The sequence below is a fragment of the Hibiscus syriacus genome, unplaced genomic scaffold (genome assembly GCF_006381635.1).
Source record: "Hibiscus syriacus cultivar Baekdansim isolate YM2019G1 unplaced genomic scaffold, ASM638163v2 tig00110447_pilon, whole genome shotgun sequence".
In the NCBI taxonomy this organism is placed as follows: Eukaryota; Viridiplantae; Streptophyta; class Magnoliopsida; order Malvales; family Malvaceae; genus Hibiscus; species Hibiscus syriacus.
Window position 1 is genome coordinate 71,277 of NW_024062742.1, and position 26,127 is coordinate 97,403.

The window sequence follows — 26,127 nt, forward strand, 5'->3', positions numbered from 1 at the left end:
AACAAGTCAAATAGCCAATAAGTTACCGGTCTGTCCAATTGATAATAGTTTTCTGGGCATAAAAAAATGTGGTGAAAGTCATTACCATGATGCAGATGGGGCCATCATCACTTCTTAATCATGATATTATATTGAATTTCATTTTTTTCTGAAATTTTATTTGATTTGTCTTCAAATTTATTATATTTTATATATTTATAAATTATTAGAATTAATTATTAGAATTTTATCTTAGCACGGTTATATTTTTTTATTATTACTTGATTGAAAGAAAAAAAATTCATTAAAAATAAGGGTAAATTACGTGTTTAATACCTGAAATAGTAGTTTTACTTCATTTTGATTTTTTAAAATCATATTTAAAGTTTAATTTTAGTACTCTTGTTCAAAATTTAATGTTAATTTTTTTTAAGTTTAGGTACTACAACGGACCAAAATTAATAGTTTAAGTACTAAACGTATAAACAAAAAAACCTCACAAAGTAAATGTTTACAAGAACTTAGTCCACTAGAAAAAATCCTAAAAATTTACAGTTAAGCTCTACAAATTTATATAAAACACACACTCGTATTAGAACGAAATTCAGATAATAAATTTTAATATGTATATATCAATGGAAAATAAATTTATATTAAGGCTATTCAAATGCAAGGTTGTATTAGTTCAACCTACCTATTTGAAGTAAAGACTTGATAGATGTTTAAATATTCCAAGTCTAAAAAAGTTTACTTGGCATAATAGGGTGGATTGCTTGACATTTAATTTTATAGGGTTAAAATTAATACAAAGGTTTGTTTTTTTAAATATATATATATGGTTGACAAGAAAGTCAGTTTGTGCTGCAAATAAAATTAATTGTTGTTCATACACTGTCGTGGGGTGTCGTGAACCTATATTTGAATGCTACCGAATCACGAAGACATGGATGAAGAATAATGATGACCGCAAAGTACAAAACAATATCTATCGTGGGGTGTCGTGAATCATGAGAATGATGGCTTTCTGGACCTCCAAAAATCATTCGGACTTGGTCAGCTACTCACTTTCCGGCGATGTTTTGCACGCCAAGACTCGACCAAAAACTCCTGGTCCCCTAACTTCTCCGACGACTTGGAGTTTCGGAATCAAGTAGAACAGTAGTTTTTTATATATATATATAACTACCGGTATCCGATCTATTAATCGATTAATTTAAATTGAATACTGAAGAGGCTAGGGCGACTCTCCCAACCTAGTTTGCTCTATTCACAATATTTAGGATTCGAATGCCTAACTTTGTTTAAGGGATATAGTATCTCATTTCACTAGATCAACTGATTATTGGTAGTAGAACAGTAGTTTAATAATTATTATTATACCTATTGATAGTGAAATAACAATGTATATTTTAATTTTGAGTAAAGTTCATAAATAGTCCCCTAGAGTATTGTTTTATTAAATCTTTCAGCTATTAAAAGTTATAAAATAGTCTACAATTATAAGATGTTGCTCAATAAAATAATACTTTATAGTTGAGAAATTATTTGTGTACTTTACCATTTAATATTTTAAATTCAAAGATGTTTTAATTTTTGAATATTCTTTATGGAAATTAAATTTAAATATTTTTATTATCCTTAATTGAGAATATTCTCTTTATAATAGATTTCTACAAAAAAAATATTCACAAAGTTAATCCCTTTTATTTTATGATTTAGATTTCATAAAATATTTTAAATTAAATTATTTTTACTTGGGTTTTGAAATTAATTAGTCAACTATGCAAATATTTTTTCTTGTCATATTATATACAAGTATATATATATACTAAGTTATCCGCCCCTTGAATTGGGAAAGTCGGGGATAGGTTAGTTGGTCGGTTTGGGCACTTGTATATTACCCATTATTATGTCAATGGTGGGAGATTGGGACGACCACCACACAATTGCTTAACGTTATTGGCTACCTCCGCACTCAAATTCGAACCACAAGTTTTTCATTGGATAAATTATGTGTTTAACATCTTAAACTATCCCTTTTGGATTATTTTAATATCTAGATTTTTAATTTTTTTCAAAGTCATACTTAACATTTACTTTTTGTTTCATTTTAATATTCCGTCGTTAAAAATTTAATGGACGAACTCGTTGATCACCGTGTCTACAACCACCGACTGTCACATCCGTCGGTCAATGAAACTTAAACTTTTTATCTCGCACCTTTTTGACCCCTGAACATGATTTTAGCACCCGTTTCACCAGAAAATGCCTTAGTCTCATCAAATTGATGATAAACTATTTGTCTTCTTCATCCTTTGATTTTCGTTGTCAACTGTTCGATGGACCTGAAACTATATTATATTGATCGACTCGCCATTCTCTTACGGTCCATTGTTCGGATTGGTTGTCCGTCTACCAGAGCTATGCCCCGTTAGCCCATCCGTTAAGGTTTTAACTACATGGTACTAAAATGAAACAAAAACTAAACAATTAGGTATGATTTTGAAAACTTGAAAGTTTAGGACTAAAATATACCAAAATTAATAGTTTAGGTTCTAAATGCGTAGTTTACCCCTCTTCATTTTTTTTTTACATTTTTCTTAGTGTTTGTGTTTATAATTTTTAAAATTTTATATATGATTAAATGTTAAATTTACACATAAATTTTGATGTAGAATGTAATCTATTAGATAATTTTAATTTAGTGTAATTGTGTACTTAAAACTTTAAGGTGAAATGATAACTTTTGTCCCTCTAGCATACTTAATTTTTCATTTTCGCATTAATTTGGTCATCGAAGTTGCTCAATTGCATCTTTCAATATCCTACCCCCAACTTAAAACCCTAAATTATAAACCCTAAAACCCAAATCATAATCCTATAACATCTAAATCTTAAACCCTAATTTGAGATTGATAATTTAGGATTTTAAATTAATCCTTAAATCTTAAACCTTGAACCCTAACTTGATATTTATAATTTAGGGTTTTAAGTTAGAGATAAAATATATAATGATGCAATTAAACAACTTTAAGGATTAAATTAAAACAAAAAATGAGATAAGGTCGAAGATGGTAAATTAAATCTACTACATGACAAAATGACCCTTAAACAAAACTTTAATTATGATTCAAAAGTGTACTTAAAATTTAAGTTTTTAATCCCATTATATATTTAAATAAATACGGAAAAGGATTGAAGCGGAATAATACATTTTATACGGACAAGGATGTTTCAATTATCTTGATTGGAACGATAATTATACCTTAACTAACAAATTTGGAATAATTAATATGAACAAAAGTGATATCATCAATTCTTGACATTACCTAATAAATACGTAATTATTAAAGGAAGTCTTCTCATCATATTGAATATATATATAAAATAAACCAGTAATGATAGGGGGAAAGTCTCATCATCGATTCATAAGTGTCGTAATTGTCAAATAAATAATATTTTTTTCTCGGATAATTATGTTAATATAGAGAAGAAGGGTGTCGTTCCACAGGGATTCGAAAATTTATAATTCTAATTCGATTTGATCTTAAACCAAGAAACCTGTAAAACAAGTAAATTAAAAAGAAAGTGGATTTTAAAGTAAACAAGTAAAATAAAATTAAAGTAAAACTAAGATGCAAACAATAAGAAAAATTGAGAAAAGTAAATTGTAAAGGAATAATAAAGATGAGAAAGAGCCTTCAGCTTCGCTTCACCTTAACCCGTCTCGATCACTGAAATAGATTTTACTTCTGATACTTGCTGGTTACAGACTACAAGAGCCAACCCTTATAACTTGTTCTTCTCTCTTGTGAACTGATTTCCAAAGCCAATCCTTGAAAATTAGCCATTGTCGGGATTAATATCGACTATCGATATTAATGCCAATGTTGGTTTTGAACTGGAAAAACCCGTGCTCGGATTATAGTGTCTCGATGAGAATCGAACCTGATCTTGATTTCCTTCAGCGGACCGCCGCTAAGATTGTTCTTAGGGAATTGAATTTGCTACAAGCTGATTCTCCTCCCCAGCTATAGTTCACAACGTCGAACAAACCAATGTGCTCTATGCACTCCTAGTATTGAAGATATTGAGATGTTGAAGAAAGGCCGATTGCATCTACTTGTCTGCAGAAAAATCAAGAAAGAAATATGAAGATGTTACATACCTTTTCGATTCTCACGAGATTGGATTGAGTTGTCGCTCAGCTATCAACTAATGAAAAGTTTAGCCAAGCATGATAGAAATCATGCTTGGCATGTAGAAAGAGATTAGATGGAGAAGAAAAATAATTTTATTGAAATAAACTGGAACAAAGAAAAAGCCATAACCAATTCTATATTGAATTCTAAACTTGAACCCCCTCACGCTTCACCCATGGGGGTATTTATAGTCTTGAGTTAACCTAATGAAAATAAAATACTAACTCTTAAAATATTCAAACTCTTAATTCTAACAAACTACAAATCCTAATTAAAAAATATTAAAAATCCTAAATAAAAATTCTATGAAAACTAGTAATTAAGCTAATGATCACATCGAGTATCGAAAACAAGGTAACAATTAAGCAAATAGGCATAACTAGAAGGAATTTTAAACAAAAGACAAGGCATCCCAATTATCCATCAATTTCAATGCAACAAGACTCAATACCTCCAAGGATTCACTAATTATCACTCAAAGGGTTTAGGGTAAAAGAAATCGCTCAAAGTCGGGATTGAAAAGGACATTACCATAGGCTTGTAAGAAAATCAAGTCTCCACCGCTCGTTTGAACAAGATGCATATAATCAAAAGGTCTTTAACAAGGTTGTAACGGGGCTTAGTTTGGGGTAGGGAAAAGGCCGAAAAATTGGGTTCAAAGGTCAAGACAAGAGATGTAAAATATATGAGTTCAAGCCACGAATTCAACAAAATAAACACACTCGAGGAAGCATAACCAAATAAAATTTTTTTTTTTTTTGCGATTTTCTCTATTGTTTTTTACTTTTTTTGTTCGAACGCTTTGTTCGATCCATTTTTTTCAAACTGCTTCCTCTTTATTCTCTTAGTTTTTTTGTGGAGCAAATATATCTCATGTTTCGATAAGGGTAACAAGATAGTAGAAAAGAAATAAATAAATAAATAAGGCTTCGGGTTTTGTAATGTGGTGAAAAAAAGGGTAAAGGCTCAAAGTTGGTTCCCTAGTGGATGTAAATTAAAGGGTAGGCCATTTGGGTAGAAAAAGTATATTAATCCTAGGCATGTAAACGAACCAAACGTTCAGCGGGAAGTTCATTTATGTTTGTTTATTTATTAAACGAATGAACATGAACAAGATTTTGTGTTCGTTGAATTAAATGAACGAACATGAATAGATGGCTCATTCGTCCATTTATGTTCGAGAACATTCGGTAATATGTTCGTTTATGTTCGTTCGTTTATGTTCATTTATGTTCGTTCGTTTATGTGCGTTCATTTATGTTTAGCCTAATCTCTCTAGACCTATTTAAAGTATTATAGCACATTAAATTTTAATCTGATACCCATAAATATTTTAAAATTCAATTAATTTTAAATACAAATAAAAAAGCTCAAAAAAATTAAATAAAATATAATCCTAAAATTGTTAGGAAAGGAAAAATATATTTTCATTTATGTTTGTTTACGTTTGTTTATGTTCATTTATTGTGTTCGTTTACATTCGTTCATTTGTGTTCGTTTATTGTGTCTGTTTATGTTCATTTACATTCGTTAGTTTATGTTCGTTTATCATTTAAATGAATGAACATGAACAAACTACATTCCTTAACGAATGAACACGAATAATAAATTTTTTGTTTGTTTATGTTTGTGTTCGTTCATTTGTTCGGTTAAAGTTAAATGAACGAACATGAACATACCCCCGTTCTTGTTCGTTTGGTTTGTTTACAAGCCTAGTTAATCCTAAGTGCCCTAATCATTTTAAAGTATCAAGTTTCAACAGGTGATCTCTATATGCATTCAATCACAAGTTATAGAATGTCAAAATTAATCCGACACACTCAATCAAACAAATGAGCAAGAATAAGAAGATATTCTCGTTTAGGCTCTAATCTCACAAGAAGGGGTAATGTGTATCGAGTCAAGAAACATACCAACTAAAGGATTCATGGAATATCAAGAATTTTTTTTAGGAAAAATACTAGTTATGTCATTTTTACTATCATGCACCCTAAATCCTATAAAAGTATGGTAAAAAAAACTCCTACGTTATTCAATTAGACAAAGCAAGATTCAAAATTCATAACAAGAGATTTCAACAATTCAATCAATGCAACTCAATTTCAAGAATGTAGATAAAAGAGAGATAATTTGATGTAAGTGTTCTCTATGTTCTCTACCCCCACTTAAAGCATATTGTCCCAATATGTATATTAAAGCATAGAGAATGAATATAGATACTCCCTGTGTTTAGTGACAGCCTCGATCTCAGTCAAAGGTAGCTGGACGGAGATAGGAGATAATCTCGGCAAGAGTGGACTCAAGAGTGTTGAGACGATCATGAATTTTGTTAAATTGATGTTGTATGTTCGATCATGCATCGTCTGTCAGCGCCGAATGTGGCACATGTCTTAAGTGGAAGACACATTCACTTCAAGGTGTTGTGGTGCCGGGAGGTACAATGGAAGGTACATCAGGTGTGCTGACAAGTAATCTCATCGTGTCCAAGCATCGCAGATCTGCAACACTTTTGGTGGTCGACGAGCAATGGCTATTGATGGTGTGGGAGAGGTGGTGCACGATAGTCGACATTGGTGATGGTGTAGGTTTAACAATCGACAGTAGGTTAGCAAGGAAGGAAAAGAAAACAAGAAAAATGTTTTAACAGTTTTAAAGAAAATAAGAGAGCTAGTTCGTTTGATTTGTGAGATTAAGAAAAATTAGTGGGTTTATATAGGGAGAAGAAAAGAGTTTATGTTGAAGAAAATGTTTAATTAGTTCTAGGGGAACTTTATAGTCTTGAGTTAACCTAATGAAAATAAAACACTAACTCTTAATTCTAACAAACTAAAAATCCTAATCAATAAATATTAAAAATCCTAAATAAAAATTCTATGCAAAATAAATTCCTAATAAAATAATAAAATCTCAAATGTTTGAATTCAATTACAACTTTTTAATTCCTAAAGATTATGGTTAACCTTGCTTTCCTCCTTTGATATTGCTACTTGGAATATTTAATTAAAGTTTGTTCTTGGATCGACCTCTGAATTTGAGTTGGCGCCGACTTTTCCCAAATAAGTAGGAAAATCTGTTTAATTTTCCTTTTTATTGTTATTTCCTGAGAAATAGAGTATTGTACAAATTCGAATCAAAACATCCCAAATTATCATTATAACATGAGATAACACGGTTTAATTAATAAAAAAAATATTAATAAAAAAAACACTCATCATTGATGTCAATCCTCGACCATGCATTTTATGTAGGTTAAAATATGCTTCAAATTCTTTAAAAAATTATATAAATTATAAATGGCTTAAGACTCACATTTTTTCCTGTAGTGGATCCGATTTATCATTTTCGTCTCTATCGTATTTCCGCATCAATCTAGCCCTCAAAATTGCTCAATTGCATCATTCTATAATATACCCCTAACTTAAAACCCAAAATTAAAATCCTTGAGTTAAGGTTTAGAGTATAGGGTTTATTGTTTAAAGATTGTGGGGTTATGATTTAGAGTTTTAAGTTAATGGTAGGTTATAGAATGATGTAATTGAGCAATTTCGAGGATTAAATTGATATGAAAACACGATAAGGACAAAGTGATAAATTAGGTCTACTACATGAGCAAAAGTTATCATTTTACTATTATAAATTAACTAAATTTCAAATATAGAAAGAATGCACGAATTAAGAGATTGTTATATCTTGAAGTCTTAGGTTCGAGCACCGCATATGCAAAAATATAAACGTTTATTATCAAATAATTGAATGTCTTTAAAAAGATATTATCTTGCATTCATTTCAGATTTATAAAAAAATATTCATTTCAGATTTATAAAAAAAAAGAATGCAAGGACTTTAAGCATATTTTAACCATTTATATCTTACTACCCAACTTTGGATGAGGAATATATAGCACGTAATATAAATGAAATGGTGTTCTTTTCTTATATTTTATTAATTTTATAATATTTAAAAAACTAATACGATCATCGTATTATTTTTCACTCAATGCGGTCTTCAGCTGAGAAAATAAATTCAATGTGATCATTTGATCAACGTTTTCTCGTCGATGACTGTTATAATGTTGATGTGATATTTCACGGTGTTAACGTGACAATCTTCGATGTTGACATGACAGCCTAGGGTGGCAGAATAACGTGACAGATGACATGGTAGATTGACTAAATTGATAACTTAAGCATGATAGATAGATTACCATGGCAACATCGTAAATTGGTATGTCGGTATTATAATGGTCAATGGTGAAAAATGTTGATCAAAGAATTATACTGGATTTGTTTTCTAAATCAAAAGAGCACACTAAAAAAATCATACGAGAACTACATTGATTGTTTTACAAACATACATGACTTTTTTAATAATACGAGAACCATGTTGATTTTTTAAAAAATTGATTTTTTAAAAAATGTATAGGACCTGTAAATCGGCAAAACTTTCGAGATAATTTTTCGAATAAATTAATTCACGAGATAATGTAATCCCCAGATTAATTACTCAAATAGGGTGAAATCTACAGTGTTAGCCGTAGGTCGCCATGCCATCCGTGCGACCTACTAGGTCGTCATTTCTTCCCGGCGAGCTACGAGAGATTTTGCATGTGTCATGCACGTCCCAACACGCTGAGGCTAAGTAACAAATATTACCTACATCGGTAATTAGGCTTTCATGCGATTACCTAAATTTCCTTAAGTAATAACGATTACCTACATCGGTAATTAGGCTTTTTAATTAGGTTGAAATGGAGGTCGCCATGTATGCCGGGAGACCTTATAAGTCGCCATGTGATCTCGACGACCAAACTGGGGTTTCGGGTAAAAGTCTAATTATCGATATAGGTAATACAGTAGCTTACCACAGCTCGCAGAGACAGCATGGCGACCTCCTTGGTCGCCAGGAGCGCCTGGCGACATATGTTCGAATTGTAGATTTCACCCTATCTCAACAATTAATTGTTGGAACGCTTTATCTCGTAAAATTTTTTTTCCAACAACATTATCTCGTTGATTTAGCCCATGTAAATCCTTATGTATATAATAAATAGCGAGTAACTTATGAAAAGGCACTTCATTTCCTTCCGACCGTATCCTTCCAGTATTTGCTCTGTTTCATCAAAGTTCTTCAACAAAAACAAATCCCTAACCTCTGTTTCTCAGTCTCCTCCATGGCTTCCTCTTCTTCTAATTCAAGAAAAACCATGAAGATCAAATCAACGGGGCTAGTGGATGCCGCCTCGTGGTACTGTTCCGTGGCCTTACTGGCCTTAATACTCATAGGGTCCATCAGGGCAAGTTCCGTCTCCGACGAACCAGCTGTTAGAGGCGCCCAGCTCCTGAACCGTCGCTGCGACGAAATCTACGTCGTGACCGAAGGGGAGACCCTTCACTCGATCAGCGACAAGTGCGGCGACCCGTTCATCGTCGAGCGCAACCCTCACATCCACGACCCCGACGATGTTTTCCCCGGCCTCGTCATCATGATCATTCCTTCGGCTGGTACGAAGCTATAGAATTTAGCTACACAAATACACAAAAGAAAGCTTCTTCATATTAATCATACATGATAACAGAAGAATATGTATTGTTTTGCATACTGGGTTTTAGTTAATGTAAAAGTAGATGAACAGTTGAAGCTCATATGTACATGGAGATTGGATTCTCCATGGAAATTTCAGCTCTGTAAATTACTTTTCTTCTTCTTCTTCTTCTTATTTCAGCTTTCAAACCTGATATCTCATTAAAACAAAATTAAACGAATTTCTGGTAGAAATTGCAGTTTAAAACGTCAAGAGCCATCATCTATATGTCATCGGAAGTAAAGTCTTAAGCAACTTTGTCTGTAGGTGAATTAAAGCAGAGCTGGGCTGCAAATTCAAACATCCTATTTGCATTTAAGTACACGTGTTCATCTTTGGTACATTTTTAAGTGATTTAAAAACCCTCCCTTTATATAAAAATACAGTGATTAAATTTGATGATGCATATACATCCATAATATATTTGTTTAATTTCTGGGTTAGTTTTTTTAATTTTTTTTAAGATTGATTGATTAGACATACGTCACGTACATGATCTTTATCGAAGAAATGAGGAAGTAATTTGGAAAGTAAAGATGGATTGAACTTCCAGAAACAATCTCAAAATTTACATAAAGGATTGGGCACAATAATACAATATAAGAGAAGGCATTATGGGTATATTCAAGTCCGTTTTGGAGCTACGATCGATCTCGAGTTCGAGTTTCAATCGAGTTCCTGAAATTGTTTAGAGTTCGAGTTTTCTTAATTTCGAGTCGAGCTTTATTTTTTTATTTCGAATTTGATAATTTTTAGCTCGCGAGCTTTCGAGCAGAGTCGAGACTAGATCAGCAATACTCGAGCTCTACTCGGCTCGTTTACAATAATACAATATAAGAGAAGGCATTAAGGGTATATTCGAGTCAATTTTCGAGCTTCAATCGATCTCGAGTTCTAATTTTATTGATTTCAAGTTTTAATTGAGTTTGATAATTTTTAGCACACGAGCTTTTGAACGGAGTAGAGTAGAACTCAATTTTGACCTTTTCGAGTTCGATTGGAGTTCAGCAATACTCAAGCTCGACTCTACATGTTTACACCCCTAGTTGGTTTTTTTTAATAAAAGATTGATTGAATTGTATTACGTGCTTTTTTAAAAATAAAATTTAAATTTAAAAACATGAAAATTGATATTTTTTAGTTTGCTTTTATGATTTTTAATTAATAAAACATAAAAAATAAATTTTAAGCTTAAAACTAAACGCAAACATACACGTTCGAGTTTACAAAATATAATATTACTAATTTTTTAATTTTATTTGTTTAATTTTATCTTATAATTTATTAAAAGATCTTATGATAAATTTAAAAAATTGAGCAATATAATTCCATTTTGAATTTAAAAAATCGTATTTAATTTTTTTTATTTCTTCAATTTTATTATACAACGTAAGAGACCAAACACACTTAATTAAAAAATCAGTGATCCGATCGAAAAAATGACTATTGACATAGTTTACCCTTAACGAAGAAAGTCAAATAGTTGTGTACCTATCTTTATAACTAATTATAACTAACAATCAATTCATGCATGAAGAAACAGAGTATTTGGTCATCCAATTCTAACAACGCAAAAGAAGAACCACTAATAACCAACCACATGGACACTATTCTTTTCAATCTTTTGATTTTTGGGTAATTTACGTGTTTAGTATCTAAACTATTAGTTTTGGTCTATTTTAGTACCTAAACTTTTAATTTTGTCAAAAATATAACTAATATTTCATTTTTGTTTTATTTTAGTATCCCGTCTTTAAAAATTTTAGTTTTTGTTTCATTTTAGTACCCTGTTTAAAATTTAATGTTAAGTTTTAAAACGACTGAAAGTTTAGGTATTAAAACGGACCAAAACTGATAGTTTAGGTACTAAAGGTGTTAAGTTTTTAATGTTGGGGTACTAAAATGTAATAAAAACTAAGCATTGCATATGATTTTGAAAAGAATGAAAATATTTAGGTACTAAAACGAACCAAAAATGATAGTATATATACTAAATGTATAATTTACCCAAAAGTTTTCTTAACGTAATAACTCTCGAGTTGTTGAGTAGATGATTGGTTTGACTGAGTCAGTCAGAGGGGCCAAATTTAATGAATGTAATAGATAATTCATAAGGACTGTGAATTCTTATTCATAATTATTTTTTAACAAATTTAAAGTTTGATTCCATTAAAATATGTTTCAGGAATAAGAATAGATTCAAGTTACGGAGATTTGTTTAGTAAACAAATTTAAAATCCTATTTTTATAATTTTTAATAGGTAAAAATCATCAATAATCCCTATACTTTTGAAAAAAAACCCCAATATGACCATCGTATTATTTTTTCTCTCAACGTGACCCTCCAACTCATAAAATAAACTCAATGTGATCATTTGACCAACATTTTTCATCGTTGACTTTAAGGTACTTACGTGACAGTCCACGGTATTTGATATCGTGACAGATGACATGAAAGATGGGCTAAATTGATAACTCAAACATAGCAGGTAAATTGCCACGTCAGCACCGTAATGGTCAATGACGAAAAATCGTTGGTCAAAGGATCGCATTGTGTTTATTTTTTGAGTTGGAGGGTCACATTGAGAAAAATAATAGGAGGGCTACATTGATTTTTTTCCTGAGTATTAGGGATAAAATTGAAGTATTAAAAAGTTTAAGGATCAATTTAAAATGAGGGTCATAATTTGAGTACATATGATGCCATAACTCTATTTTATATAAGTTCATTTAGTGAATAATTTCGAATATTTGTTCGTATTCAATTAATGGTTTTAAACTAATTTCACATCGTATAATTAGATTATATTCATCTCTATATATAATTTGGAGTTGTATTCAAAATTATTGAAATCTTCGTGGTTGGAGCATATTTAAGAGGGAGACCAAGTGAAGTTTTAGTTGTACAGTCGTACTTGATCCGATTGGAAAGTAAAGCAAAATTAGGAAACACACCATGGATTTCGGATCATGGAGGTTTCTCGAGGCTTTTTCTTCTTGTTGCTTTTGCTTTTGCCACGCAGAAACAAGTCTGAATCTTATTTTTATCGTGTTCGTATAATAGTTCATCGTGTTCATAATTATTAGGTTAGATTCTACAGGAAATACATAATGGAAAGGGTATCATGGAGGTCTCTCATGGCTTTTCTTGTTGCTGTTCTTGCTCTGCACCCTTGCTTTTGCTACGCAGAGAAAGGTAATTCCAAGACTTTCCCTTCCCATCCTTGAGCTACGTACTTAGCTACATCTGTTATTTTGCAGCTCCAAATTACAGCTTCGTTCGAGAAGCAACAACAGCTCCTCGGCTCTCGAACCATAGCTACATCGTGATCGGTGGAGGAACCGCCGGTTGTCCCTTAGCCGCAACACTGTCGGAAAGCGCCAACGTTTTGGTTCTAGAAAGAGGAGGTTCTCCCTATCTCAGACCTGGGAGAACAGACAAAGTGAACTACTTGCTTGAACTCTATAATACCTCGTCCGATTCATATGCTCAACAATTCAGGTCGGAGGATGGAGTGCACGGACACCGAGCACGCGTGCTCGGTGGTGGTTCGGTCATCAATGCAGGGTTTTACTCGCATGCCGACCCCGAGTTCGTAAAGGAAGCTCGTTTGGATGAAGCCTTGGTGAAACAATCGTATCAGTGGGTTGAAAAGAAGGTGGTATTCGAGTCACCTGTGCTACAGTGGCAATCCGCAGTGAAGGATGGGTTGCTTGAAGTTGGGGTTAAACCATACAACAAGTTCACGTATGACCACATCAAAGGGACTAAAATTGGTGCCACCATTTTCGACAGAAACGATCATAGACATACTGCTGCCGACTTGCTCGAGTATGCTAACCCAACGAATATTAAGGTTTACTTGCATGCCACGGTACACAAGATCATCACAACAGAAAGTAAGCTCGGTCAATAAACACAAATCATTAGTTTTTTTTATGTGAATTCTTATTCTTATATGTTCATTTAGCCACTGGATCACGACCAAAAGCAACCGGAGTAATATACAAGGATGCAACGGGATTAAGGCACGAGGCATATTTGACAGAAGAACCGAACAGCGAAATAATCGTGTCATCAGGTGCCATTGGCAGCCCACAGCTGTTGATGCTGAGTGGTATTGGACCTGCCAATCAGCTTAAGGCAAATCGGGTAAAGGTGGTGCTGGATCAACCCATGGTTGGCCAAAACATGGCCGACAATGCAATGAATGGTCTTGTTGTTCCATCCCCTTTGCCGGTTGAGGTCTCACTCCTTCCCACCGTCGGCATAACGCAGTCCGGTAACTATATCGAAGCATGCAGTGGACTGAATTTGCCCCCTCCTCCCCAGGAACAGATGGCAAAACTATTGCCCACAAACCTAAACAAGGTTTCTCTTCACTATTCTGTATCTCCATGTGTCTTCTCTTTTATCATGGTTAGTGTTTAACAATGGCTGTGGTTGCATGTGTAAAACGAAGCAAAGATCAATATCGGAGCCTTCATCAATACAAGACTTCAAGGCGGCCTTATCATTCAGAAAGACGGTCGTCCACTTTCAACAGGCCATATCGAGCTCCGGAACACAGATCCAAACGACAACCCCAAGGTGTGGTTCAATTATTTCAAAGAACCACAGGACGTAAAAAAGTGTGTACGAGGCATGGAAACCATCATAAGCGTTATAAACTCCAAATCCTTTTCGAGATTCCGTCATCCGTCGATGACGACCGAGCAGCTTCTGGATCTGGCTGCGGGACTTCAATCGAACGCTAGACCGAGACATCCGAATACCGCGACGTCTTTGGAACAATTCTGCAAAGACACAGTGCTAACGTTTTGGCATTATCATGGGAGCTGCAAAGTTGGTAAGGTCGTGGATAGTGATTACAGGATCATTGGCGTGGATAGCCTTAGGGTTATCGATGCTTCGACCTTTCACGTCACGCCTGGAACTAATCCTCAAGCTACGGTTATGATGCTTGGAAGGTAACATTTGTACCAATTCTTCTTCATTTCACCTTTACAAATAGTTCTTGTACGAAAATCATATATATGTTTACGTAATTAACTTTTGATGCAGATACATGGGAGTACGAATTCTGAAAGATAGAGGTTTAAGAAGGAAAACAAGGGAATGTAATAATTTTTGTGGAAGAAAAAATTGAATATTAGAAGGACTTATTTCAATTACTATATGTAATAGTGACTAGTTTTTAAATCGTCACAAGTATCTTCATGACTACCTTACTGATTACTATTTTCACATCTTCATGTGTCATCATTGCCAAATTAGTTGTCATAGTTGATCCTCCGCACTTGAAGCAAGTTAAGTTAGGTTTAATTCATCCGTTTATTTTAATTTAAGTACATCGCATAACTTCGGTAGTAAAAGAAAATATTATTCTTTATAAATGATTTAGGATAATAGCCAACCATATATATCTGTGTTTTCTTTGATGAGTTCAGTTCCCTGTAATTTACGTGTTTAATTCCTTCTCCAGAAATGTAACAAATGTCTCTCTTTTAAAATTCGTACTCCCATGGCTCTGCAACAAAAGTTCAATAAAAAATTTTATATAAACAGATTTTTTTGTAATAATTATTTATAAAGGTGAAGAGAATATGAAATGATACAAATATTACCTTCCAAGCATCATAACCGTAGCTTGAGGATTGGTACCAGGTGTGAAATCAAAGGTGGAAGCATCGATAACCCTAAGTCCATCCACGCCGATGACCCTGTAATCCTTATCCACGACCTTACCAACTCGACAGCTCCCGTGATGATGCCAAAATGTAATCAAAGTATCATTGCAATACTGTTCCAAAGATATTGCAGTATTAAGATGTCGTGGTCTCAGGTTAACTGGAAGCGCCGCCGCCAGGTTCAGAAGTTGCTGAGTCGAGATTGTCGGATAACGAAATTTCGAAAAGGCTTTGGAATTTACCACATTTAGTATGGTTTGCATGCCTTGGACACATTTTCTCAAGTCCTCTGGTTCTTTCAAGTAATTGAACCTCACCTTAGGGGTCTCGTATGGGTTTGTGCTTCGAAGCTCGATGTAACCTGTTGAGAGTGGACGGCCAACTTTATGAATTATAGAGCCACCTTTGAGCCTTGTATCGATGGAGATATTAGGTAAAACCTTGTCAAGGATTTTTGAAATCCACCCAAAGGAAGGTGACAAATTCAATCCACTCCATGCTTCGATATAGTTACCAGACTGCGTTATGCCCACGGTGGAAAGCAGTGAGAGCTCAACCGGCGAAGGGGAAGGAATAAAAAGACCGTTCAATGCGTTGTCGGCCAAGCCTTGGCCAACCCTGGGTTGGTTCATCACCACCTGGATGCCTAATGCCTCTAATTGATGTGCAGGTCCAATACCGCTAAGCATTAATAGCTGCGGGCTACCAATGGCACCTGCTGATACTATTATTTCGGTCTTGGAGTCTTTTTTTAAATGTGCCTTGTGTCCTACTCCCAATGCATCCTCAAAAATCACCCCTTCAGCTCTTGGTTGTGAACCTAAATATAAAGAAAAGAGTAAGGTAACAATTCAAACAAAACTAATAATTCGTGTTTATCGGTTGAGTTTACTTTCTGTTGTAATGATGATCTTGAGCACCGTGGCATGCAAGTAAACCTTGATCTTCTTCGGGTTAGCATACTCAAGTAAGTCAGCTGCACTATGTCTATGGTCATCCGTATCAAAAATGGTAGCACCAATCTTAGTCCCATTAATGTGGTAATACGTAAATCCATTGTACGGTGAAACCCCAGCTTCAAGCAACCCATCCCCCACTGCAGATTGCCACTGCAACACGGGTGCCTTGAATGTCACCTTCTTTTCAACCCATTGATACGAATCTTTTACCAAAGCTTCATCCAAACCAGATTCCTTGACAAACTCAGTTTGAGCATGGGAATAAAATCCTGCATTGACGACTGAGCCACCGCCCAGCACGCGTCCTCGGTGGTTGTTTACTCCGTCCTCCGAAACAAATGCTTGAACATATGAGTCGGACGAGCTATCGAACAGACCAAGTAAGAAGTTCCCTTTGTCCGTTTTGCCTGGTTTGAGATAGGGAGACCCTCCTCTTTCTAGGACTAAAACGCTGGCGTTTTCCGACAGAGTTGCAGCCAAGGGACAGCCGGCGGTTCCTCCACCAACAATAATGTAGTCGTGGTACGAGACTGGAGGAGCTGAGGTTGCTTCATGGATAAAACTATAATGTGGAGCTGCAAAATGATGAAGTTCGTAAATTCAAATTAGAGAATTGTCATGTTATATCATCTAGCGAATGCTCTTTAAATTAGACGGTCTTACTACCTGTGTCTGCACTGCAAAAGTGGGGGCTCAAAGCGAAATTAGCAACAAGGAAAGCCATGAGAAACCTCCTTGATCCCCAATCCATAATGTATTTCTTAATTTTGCTCTACTTCCAATTGGCTCAAGCCAAACTTTACTTGGTCCCCCTCTTAAATGAATGGAAATCCTCACTTAACCCTGCTACAGTGCTACTATCCCTACCCCTTGGTCTAGCTTTTTTAGGTTAAATTTAGAGCTACTTATATAATAAGTTCTTAAATTATTATTATTATTATTATTATTATTTCAAATTAATTTTTAAATGTTTAAATATTTTAATTTTATTTTACAAATTTGATTTTAGTTCTAAATTAATTTTTACTTTACATATCTAACTATTTGAACCCGAAATATTTAATAAATATAATTTAATCACCGAAGTCATTTAATAAGTTTAAGATTATAAATATTTTAAAATTTTAATATGTTTAGTTATGATTTATAATATATATATAAAATTTATGATTATATTCTTAATAATGTTTGGTATAAAAGAGAAAAATATATTTTTTTCATTATCAATATGGTCTAATTAAACTAAATTTTAACTACAACATATGAGTACATTTTAGATCAATAGGGTCATTATTACATATTAACTCAACTTTTAATTCGTAATTCAGTTAAATTTTATTATAATTCTAATAGTTGAAAATTATTCGATGATTAAAGTTTTTTAAGTAAGAATTCTTATGGATTAAAGATTCTTAACGATCATATTGTTTTGCTTTTTAAATATTGTACTTCTTAACTTTTTTTTGTTTCCCTCTAGTTCCCTAGGGTTTTGTATTAACTAATCTAGTTTGACCCGTGTCGCACACTTAATTTTAATATATGAGTTTCCTAGCAAAGATTTTCTGCGTATACATGAATTCAAACTCGAGATATGATTAAACGATATTAATCTACCTACCACTTGAATCAACCCTATTAATAGAGTATGTCTTAACTTTTAGATTTACGAAAGAGAATTATTTCGAAGAGATACAATATTTTTTTCTGTAATCTCTGCCACTATTTTGATCTATGTTGTACGAATAAATTTTTGCAGGGAAGTTGATAGAATATTGTTTTAAGATATAATGGGTTTGTGGATACATAAAATTATATATTTTTATATTTTAATGACATCTATATTTATATAGATAATTGTCTTTTTATTTCTAAAAATAATTAAGATTAAATTATATTATATCTCGTTTTTTATACGTGATCTGATTTTTTTTTAATCTTCTATTTGAAAACTCCTATCAATAAGTTTAGTATTCAATGTAAAAGGGCATGTATTAAATGAGATCATCACAAGTTAGGTATGGATATGGCTCTCCCTTGATAAAAGTTTTCGCCCTCCACCTAATTTAATGAGAGTCTTAATAAAAATAAATGATGAACTAAACCTAACTTAATTAAGGGTTGGAGGATCAATTATGACAATTTAAAGGATAACTAAGTAATAAAAAATGTTTTTATGGTGAACTTTTAAAATATTATTTTCGCTTTGATTTAAATTGAATTTTTCTATAAGTTTACTCTGATTTAAGTATGGTCATGTATAGAATTTTTATTATTATTTTAGATTAGGTAAGTAATTATTTGAATGGTGACCTAATTTATTCAATTATGATAATCTAAAGGACAACCGCATTTTAGCGTTTGCAAATGAAGTAAACTGGATTGAGAGGGTCGTCTTTACCTCTGCAATGATTGATCCGAATTAATCGATTAATAGATTAGATATGGATGATTATACCTAAAACATAATTTTATCCATTAAAGACCTCTGCATCTTCTATGAAGAGTGCTAGTGTAATGCCCCGATTATCGGCCTACTAGTTTAGAGTCGACCCAATAATTTATTTAATAGATTTATTAATAAATGAAGGTCCCTTGGTTCAAATTTGAGTTTAATCGAATTAGAAATTAGCCATGTAGATGTTATAAAGGGGATTTTAAGCTTATAAAGAATATAGAAGGAACAAGAGTGTAATTATACATTATACCGTTGAATTAATTTGAATTAAATTGAATAGGAGTCGCCATCGACCTTTGGGCTAGGTAGGTCGAATACCTAAAACTGTCTTTAAAAATAATTTTAAGAAAAAAATCATTTTTAAGACAAAAATTGGTATGTGTTTGCCAAAACTCAATTTTATTGGTTCGGAGTCGATTACACGTGGGGAAGGATTAGCACCTCCACAACACCCAAAATTGCCGCTTACACGTTGTTGTAATGGTGGAAATCATGAATCGAATATAAAGTTAGAATATGATACATTTATTAAGTTGCTTTAAATTATTTAAATTATTAGGGAAAATTCTTTAACTTGAAAAGAAATCTCGAAATTACCAATCCTCCATCGGGAAAGATATCTCGCCTATTTCTTATATGTAAAAGAATATTCTCTCTTCATTGATTTAAAAAACGCAAATCGAATATAAATGGAAAATCGACATTTGCGTAAAATAAATTACAACATAAAAACGCATTGGATTATTTGAATAAAAAAGATTTAATTAGTAAAATGAACTAGATTTATTTCAAGTTCCCATTTCGTTCGAATGTCGAATCGGATCGCACTACTTCGACCAAACAGTACTTTCCACGATCATTCTACAAATCAGTGTTCTTGAAAAACATTCGAGTGATGACAAATAGAGGAATATAAATTAATAGCTAGAAATAAATAAATACATGTTTAAATATGTAAAGGAATCAAAATAAAAAGTATAAATTGAAATATATAAATAAATATGCACATGCATAACAAAGTTACAAATTTGGACTAAAATATATATATACAAACATGGTAGGCTAAGAGACAAATTAAAGAATCTAATCATACCTAGTAAATAAGGACTAAATAGCAAGAATAATAACTTTAGAGGCATAATAATAAACATATATAAAATCATAGCTAATGTGTAAACATCATATAACATGAGTACTAAAACTGAAATAAATCCTAAAGCAGTATACAGGACCAAAATAAGACAAACCAGAAATTAGTAACGGTAAATAAGAATTATACCTAAAAGCAACAACGTACAAAGCAATGAATGAAATGAAAGGTTTACAAATATTATAACCAGAGTCCAATATCAACGCAAATAGCATAATACGTAGGATAATGGCTTAAATGAAAACATTGAAAGATAAGTGCTCGAAGTAAAATATCACAAAGTTTCATTAATGGCTAAAACAAAATATTACAAAACGAGGGACCTAAACAACAATTAGTGTAACATCCCAAACTAGGGGTTAGTGACTAAATTGTAAAGTTTAAGAATTTGATGAATTAAGTAGAAGAATGGAATAATTCAATGATTTATTTGGAAATAATTCCTAAAAGTTGTTAGTAATTATTAAAGTAGATGAAGGGCAAAATGGTCATTGAACAAAGATAATATTAAATATTAATAAATGGGTATTATAATATATGAGATGTATGATTGAAGAGATAAGTTTTAGACTTATCTTCTTCATCTTCATCTTCTCTCAAACGTGAAGAGCCAAGCTTGCAAAGGTGAGTTTCTTTGTTAGTTGGTTATTTGCTAAATTTATGGTTAGGTTTTGATCATTAGATAATAACTAAGCTTAAGGAAAGCTTAGGTTATCTTAAGATTGAAAGATAAAGAAGTTATGAAAGATTAAAGAAAATGAGTTTTTAAAGGAAATTTTGGAAAAGAGTTAATAAGAGATTTTTAAGATGGAATTTGACTTGTCATCAAGAAGAATAAGAGATTTATGAAGTTAGAAAAGATTTATAACAAATTTGAAAGTTTAGAAAGATTCTTAAATTTTAAGAATCTTGATGAAATATGGAAGATAAATATGATTTATATGGTCATAAGTTGGTTTCAATAATGATAGTTGAGTTTAAAGTCATAATAGGGGATTAAAATAGAAGAATTGAATGAAGAATTGATGAATTTCGGGCTTGAAATACAATTTCTGGACAAGGTGCATCGATGCACATTCATAAGTGCATCGATGCATTCCTTTAAAAGAAGAACATCGAATGCCTTTGATGCATCGATGCATAGATAATGCATATATGCATCCTTTTAAAATAAAAACATCGAATGCATTTTATGCACCGATGCACAAGTAGTGCATCGATGCATACCTTCATTGAAAGAGGAAATTGGCTTTTCTCTTAGCCTAAGAAGTGACAGTTTAGAATATATCAATTGGAATATTGATATGAATCTGTGTATTGTTATGTAGAGATAGAAAGTGATCCATTTCGGGACAATTGAGGAATTAGAATCGAATCAAAGCAAAGCTAAGGTGAGTGCAATTTATTTTGTGCTTATTTTATTGAATTAACATTGGCTTGTGATGAGCCAGTGATGGAGTTACTATGGTAAGAAGTAACTTCTAAATTGTTATGTGATTACCATGTATGCATTAATACATAGAAATAGATGGATGCTATGTTATATGATTTATATGCTTAAGTGAAAATGCAACATATGATATATGTTATTTGACATGACATGCATGGTTACATGAAAGAAAGCTATGTGACTACATGTATATGTGAAAGAAGCTATAAGCTTATATGCACATGTGATATATGTGATATGAATTACATGAATACATGTATATATATAATACATGTGATATGATATGAGATATATGGTTACACATACATGTGGTATGTGACAGAAGAGAAAGAACAAGTGATACGAAATGTATAAATAAATGCCCATAGTATATGATACGAGAGCTATAGGTATAGTTGGCATGCCAAGAGTCGAGGGTTTACCTATGTTGAAAGGAACATATGGATAGTTGCCGAGGATCTTTATGACCTAGGGATAGTTACCGGGGTTCTTTGTAACCTCTGGACAGGTCCTTCGGGACGAATACTGAACGAATGTTCGGTGCCCCATGAGGGAATTTATACGAGCTGTGGTGACAGCATTAGTGCACAACCTCAATGTACTCACATACCTCTATTCTCAATAATATACATGGGCAATGAAATTGAAAGACAAATGAAAGTGAAAGTGATACAAGAAGGTAAGTTGCATGTGTGCATGACCTGATTGTATATTGTTATCATACAATAGATTCATGCATATTGATATGTCGTGATTCAATGATATGAATGCACATACATGAATTATATGTGTTATATGATGAGTATATGGTAAGTGGAAAGGATTATTGATAGTGTTTGCATATGTATGTCTTTTATTTATATGAAATGATATATGGTTATATTATATGTTTTATATGCCTCACTAAGTCTATGACTTAGCGTGTAAGTGATTTACACGTAGGTACCAAGAACGAGAAGTGAAAGAATAGAAGTGGCAAAGACAGTATCACTACTAAAAGATCAGATCAGAAGTATTTGACAAAGTATGTATTTGGTTATGTATAAAGTGTTGGCATGTAATAAGTCATTAAGTACGAGCACTCTGATCAAGTCTGTATTTTGTTTTAAATAAAGTTTTAAATTTCCCGGGATTTTTCTTAAGAGTCAAGGTTTGAAAAGTCAATGTGACACGTCGGACTCGTATCCGGGTCGGGTACGGGTTGGGGTGTTACATTTAGCCCATGCGCTGAAAACACCCAAAACCCCTTTTAAAAAGACATCGCATTACTGGCCGAATATAAGGCCAAATAATAGGCCAAAATTCGGCCCTTCCCCCATTTCCTCACTTCTCTTTCTTTTGTTTTTAAAGAGAATAGAGATTTTCTCAACACTCTCTTTTCCCTGTCGAGAGAGAGGAACCACCACCTCTCCGGCCACCGTAAATTAGTGGCCAACACCCGGAAAAAAAACCCTAAGTTTTCCCCTCTCTCCTCTCTTAAAAAATGACCTTTCCCTACCCTAAAACCGAAACCTAAACCCTCTCGAAAAACCTAGATAAAAACAATGGGGCTTTTACCTTCAGTGGTGGCTCTCTTTACTTCGGTGGGTCTACCGACGACAAGATCTTATGCAAGGTAAACTTTATGGGTTCTTTTTTTTGATGTGGTTCGAATATTTCAAATGGTTTTCCCTAGGGATGGCAACGGGTCGGGTTCGGGCCAGGTATTAGTCCCCCGTCTCCGTCCCCGTTTAAAAAATCCATACCCGTCTCCGCTTAAAAAACTACGGGGATTTAAACGGGGATCCCCATCGGGTAATCGGGGAAAACCATGGGGAAATGAGTATCCCCGTTTAGCATAAACGATTATTTAAACGGGTATCGGGCCAGGTATCGGGCCGGGTATATATATTTAAATTAAAATATATAAATATTATATATATTTTTTAATTTAAATTAAATTTATTAATATTATATATATATATATATAATAATTATTTTTAATATTTATCGGGTCGGGTATCGGGCTGGGTAATCGGGTAATCGGGGCGGGGATTACTAAACTCGTCCCCGTCCCCGTTTAACATAAACGGGTTTTCCCAGGCCCCCTCCCCGTTTAATTCAGTTTTCGATTTTCCCCGTCGGGTTCGGGTTTTTTTGCCATCCCTAGTTTTCCCCCAGGTTTTTTTCGAATGTTCTCCCCCTTCTTTTTCGTTTTCTTCTGATTTATGGTTGATATTTGGGTAGATAACAATCGGTTGAAGGATGAATCTAGGGCTAGGGCAGGTAAAATCCCGAAAAATTGGGGTCTAAATGATTTTTAAATGGGTTTTTGATTTGGTTAGATTTGGATTTACTTGGTTTGATATTTTTTTATTGTGTGGCCGGTTTGATGACGATGTGACGCCAGACAGAATAGTGATTATCCTGTAGGCTAGCTCCGACAGACGATTCACAAGAGAAAATTCGCCCAAAAACCAGAGAAAAAAAGTCTCTAGGGTTTAATAAAATATTATAAAATCAATAAAATATATGAAAAGCAGTCCACAAGCCGGACTGTTATAGCAAAAAAAATCGTCTTTATTCGAATTTTGCCAAAAATAGCAAAAATCGTATTTATTCGAATTTTGCCAAAAATAGCAAAATCCCGAAAATCACTCTAAATTGAAATTCGAAATAAAATAAGCAATCTCCCAAAAATCCGGTCTAAATCGGATTTAAATTGACTTCCTAATTAACAATCGAAATATTACCATAAATAGTAAAAAATAACTAAATCTAGTGATTCGGAGGGGAAACGGCAGAATTTGAGGTTGAAAAAAAGGCCACATAGAGCGTAGCTCAATGTGGAGAGCGTGCGCGTCGAAAAGAGCTTTCCGGATTGGGGTCTTATGCGCGATTCTGACACCTGTAGCCAAAGTTATGGCCAAAAGACTGAAACATACTCAAAACGACCCCAATAAGGAACATGTCACAATCAATTCCCGCCTTTGCGCTGATCTGCCAACTCATGGTATCTCAGCGCCATCAACGTGCAATCTGACAGCTCAGCATCATCTGTCTCGGATCCCCCTGCATCAGTCGCCCCGGGTTGGAAAGAACTCGTCCTCGAGTTCAGAGTAGTGTCATCAGGATCCACAAAACAATGACTTAGGTGCTTCACATTAAAGACATCAGAAGTCTTCAAGTGACTGGGAAGTCGCAACCTGTAAGCATTATCATTGATCTTCTGCACGACCTCACAAGGTCCAATCTTCCGATCCTTAAGCTTATTATACTCACCAACAGGAAAACGATCACGAGTTAATACAGCCCAAACAAAATCACCAACATCAAAAAGTACCTGACGACGATGATTGTCGACCCGAGTCTTGTACTTGGTATTGCTCTCATGAATGGTCTGTTTCACCTGCTCATGGATACCCCGAAGATACTTTGCCATCTCATCTGCTTTAGGACTGAAACGTCCTATACGTGGAATAGGGGCTAAGTCCAACACCCCGGATGGGTTCTGACCATAGACAATCTCAAATGGGCTTAAACCTGTGGTTCTGTTTTTTGATCTGTTGTAGGCAAATTCTGCCTGAGGCAATGCCAAATCCCACTGCTTCGGCTTCGTTCCTGCCAAACACCTTAAAAGGTTTCCCAAACTTCGGTTCACCACCTCAGTCTGGCCATCCGTCTGGGGGTGGTAGGCGCTACTGAAATTCAACTGTGTTCCCAGTTTCCCCCACAGGCTCTTCCAGAAATGACTAATGAACTTAGTATCACGATCTGAAGTGATGGATCGAGGAACACCATGTAAACGCACAATCTCCTTGAAATAGAGATGGGCAATCCGGTCAGCATCCATAGTCTTTCTGCAAGCTACAAAATGAGCCATCTTGGAAAACCTGTCAACCACAACAAAGATAGAATCAGAGGCCCTTTGGGTGCGGGGTAAGCCTAGTACAAAATCCATGCTGACATCGAACCAAGGAGCTTCAGGAACAGGTAAGGGAGTGTACAATCCCGCATTGGTGAGAACTCCCTTAGACCGCTGGCACACATAACAACGGTCCACATAATGGGTCACATCACTAGTCAACTTGGGCCAATAAAATTCAGAAGAGATAAGGGCCAATGTCTTATCTCGGCCAAAGTGTCCCTCATTATGGAGTTCACTTATAATTTGCTGCCTCAATGAACAATCTGGAATGCACAATTGTAATCCACGAAACAGATACCCATTATGCAAAACAAAATCATGACGGTGACCCTCAGTTACCTCCTGAAATATCCTTCCAAAAGAAGGATCAGCTGCATACATATCTGTGAACGTCTCAAATCCTGCAACTTTAGTACTCATGGTGGTGAGAAGTAAGGTACGACGGCTCAGGGCATCTGCGACGCGGTTCAAACTCCCTGCTTGGTGCCTCAGCGTAAAAGTGAATTCTTGCAAGTATGCTACCCACTTGGCATGACGTCTACTCAGCTTGTGTTGGCCATTGATGTACTTCAAGGCCTCATGATCGGTAAACAGAATAAACTCCTTCTGTACTAGGTAGTGACGCCAATGCTTCAGGGACTGAACTATGGCATAAAACTCCAGATCATAAGTGGAATAATTTTTCTTTGATCCCGATAGCTTCTCACTGAAAAAAGCAACCGGACGACCTGCCTGACTCAGAACACCACCAAT

The 26,127-nt window shown here is 34.1% G+C and overlaps 2 protein-coding genes across 2 annotated transcripts; one reads left to right on the forward strand and one right to left on the reverse strand.

Moving 5' to 3' along the window:
• Positions 1–12,873: 12,873 nt before the first annotated feature.
• Positions 12,874–14,912, forward strand: LOC120125927 (protein HOTHEAD-like). The gene is made up of 5 exons (XM_039144245.1): positions 12,874–12,958; positions 13,024–13,662; positions 13,734–14,182; positions 14,231–14,733; positions 14,828–14,912. Exons 1-5 carry the CDS (start codon positions 12,874–12,876, stop codon positions 14,910–14,912), a joined length of 1,761 nt encoding a protein of 586 aa, XP_039000176.1.
• A 274-nt stretch (positions 14,913–15,186) lies between these two features.
• Positions 15,187–17,163, reverse strand: LOC120125928 (protein HOTHEAD-like). Its single transcript, XM_039144246.1, has 4 exons — positions 17,079–17,163; positions 16,346–16,987; positions 15,391–16,273; positions 15,187–15,293 (listed from the first exon to the last, which is right to left on the reverse strand). The coding sequence occupies exons 1-4, from the start codon at positions 17,161–17,163 to the stop codon at positions 15,233–15,235; spliced, it is 1,671 nt and encodes a 556-aa protein (XP_039000177.1). The 3' UTR covers positions 15,187–15,232.
• Between the last annotated feature and the right edge of the window lie 8,964 nt (positions 17,164–26,127).

Coding starts and splice junctions, on each gene's coding strand:
- LOC120125927 (XM_039144245.1), top strand. CDS start 12,874: ATGGAAAGGGTATCATGGAGGTCTCTCATGGCTTTTCTTGTTGCTGTT. Junction 12,959..13,023: donor CTTTTGCTACGCAGAGAAAG/GTAATTCCAAGA, acceptor GTTATTTTGCAG/CTCCAAATTACAGCTTCGTT. Junction 13,663..13,733: donor CAAGATCATCACAACAGAAA/GTAAGCTCGGTC, acceptor ATGTTCATTTAG/CCACTGGATCACGACCAAAA.
- LOC120125928 (XM_039144246.1), bottom strand. CDS start 17,163: ATGGATTGGGGATCAAGGAGGTTTCTCATGGCTTTCCTTGTTGCTAAT. Junction 16,988..17,078: donor CTTTTGCAGTGCAGACACAG/GTAGTAAGACCG, acceptor ATCATTTTGCAG/CTCCACATTATAGTTTTATC. Junction 16,274..16,345: donor GATCATCATTACAACAGAAA/GTAAACTCAACC, acceptor CTTTATATTTAG/GTTCACAACCAAGAGCTGAA.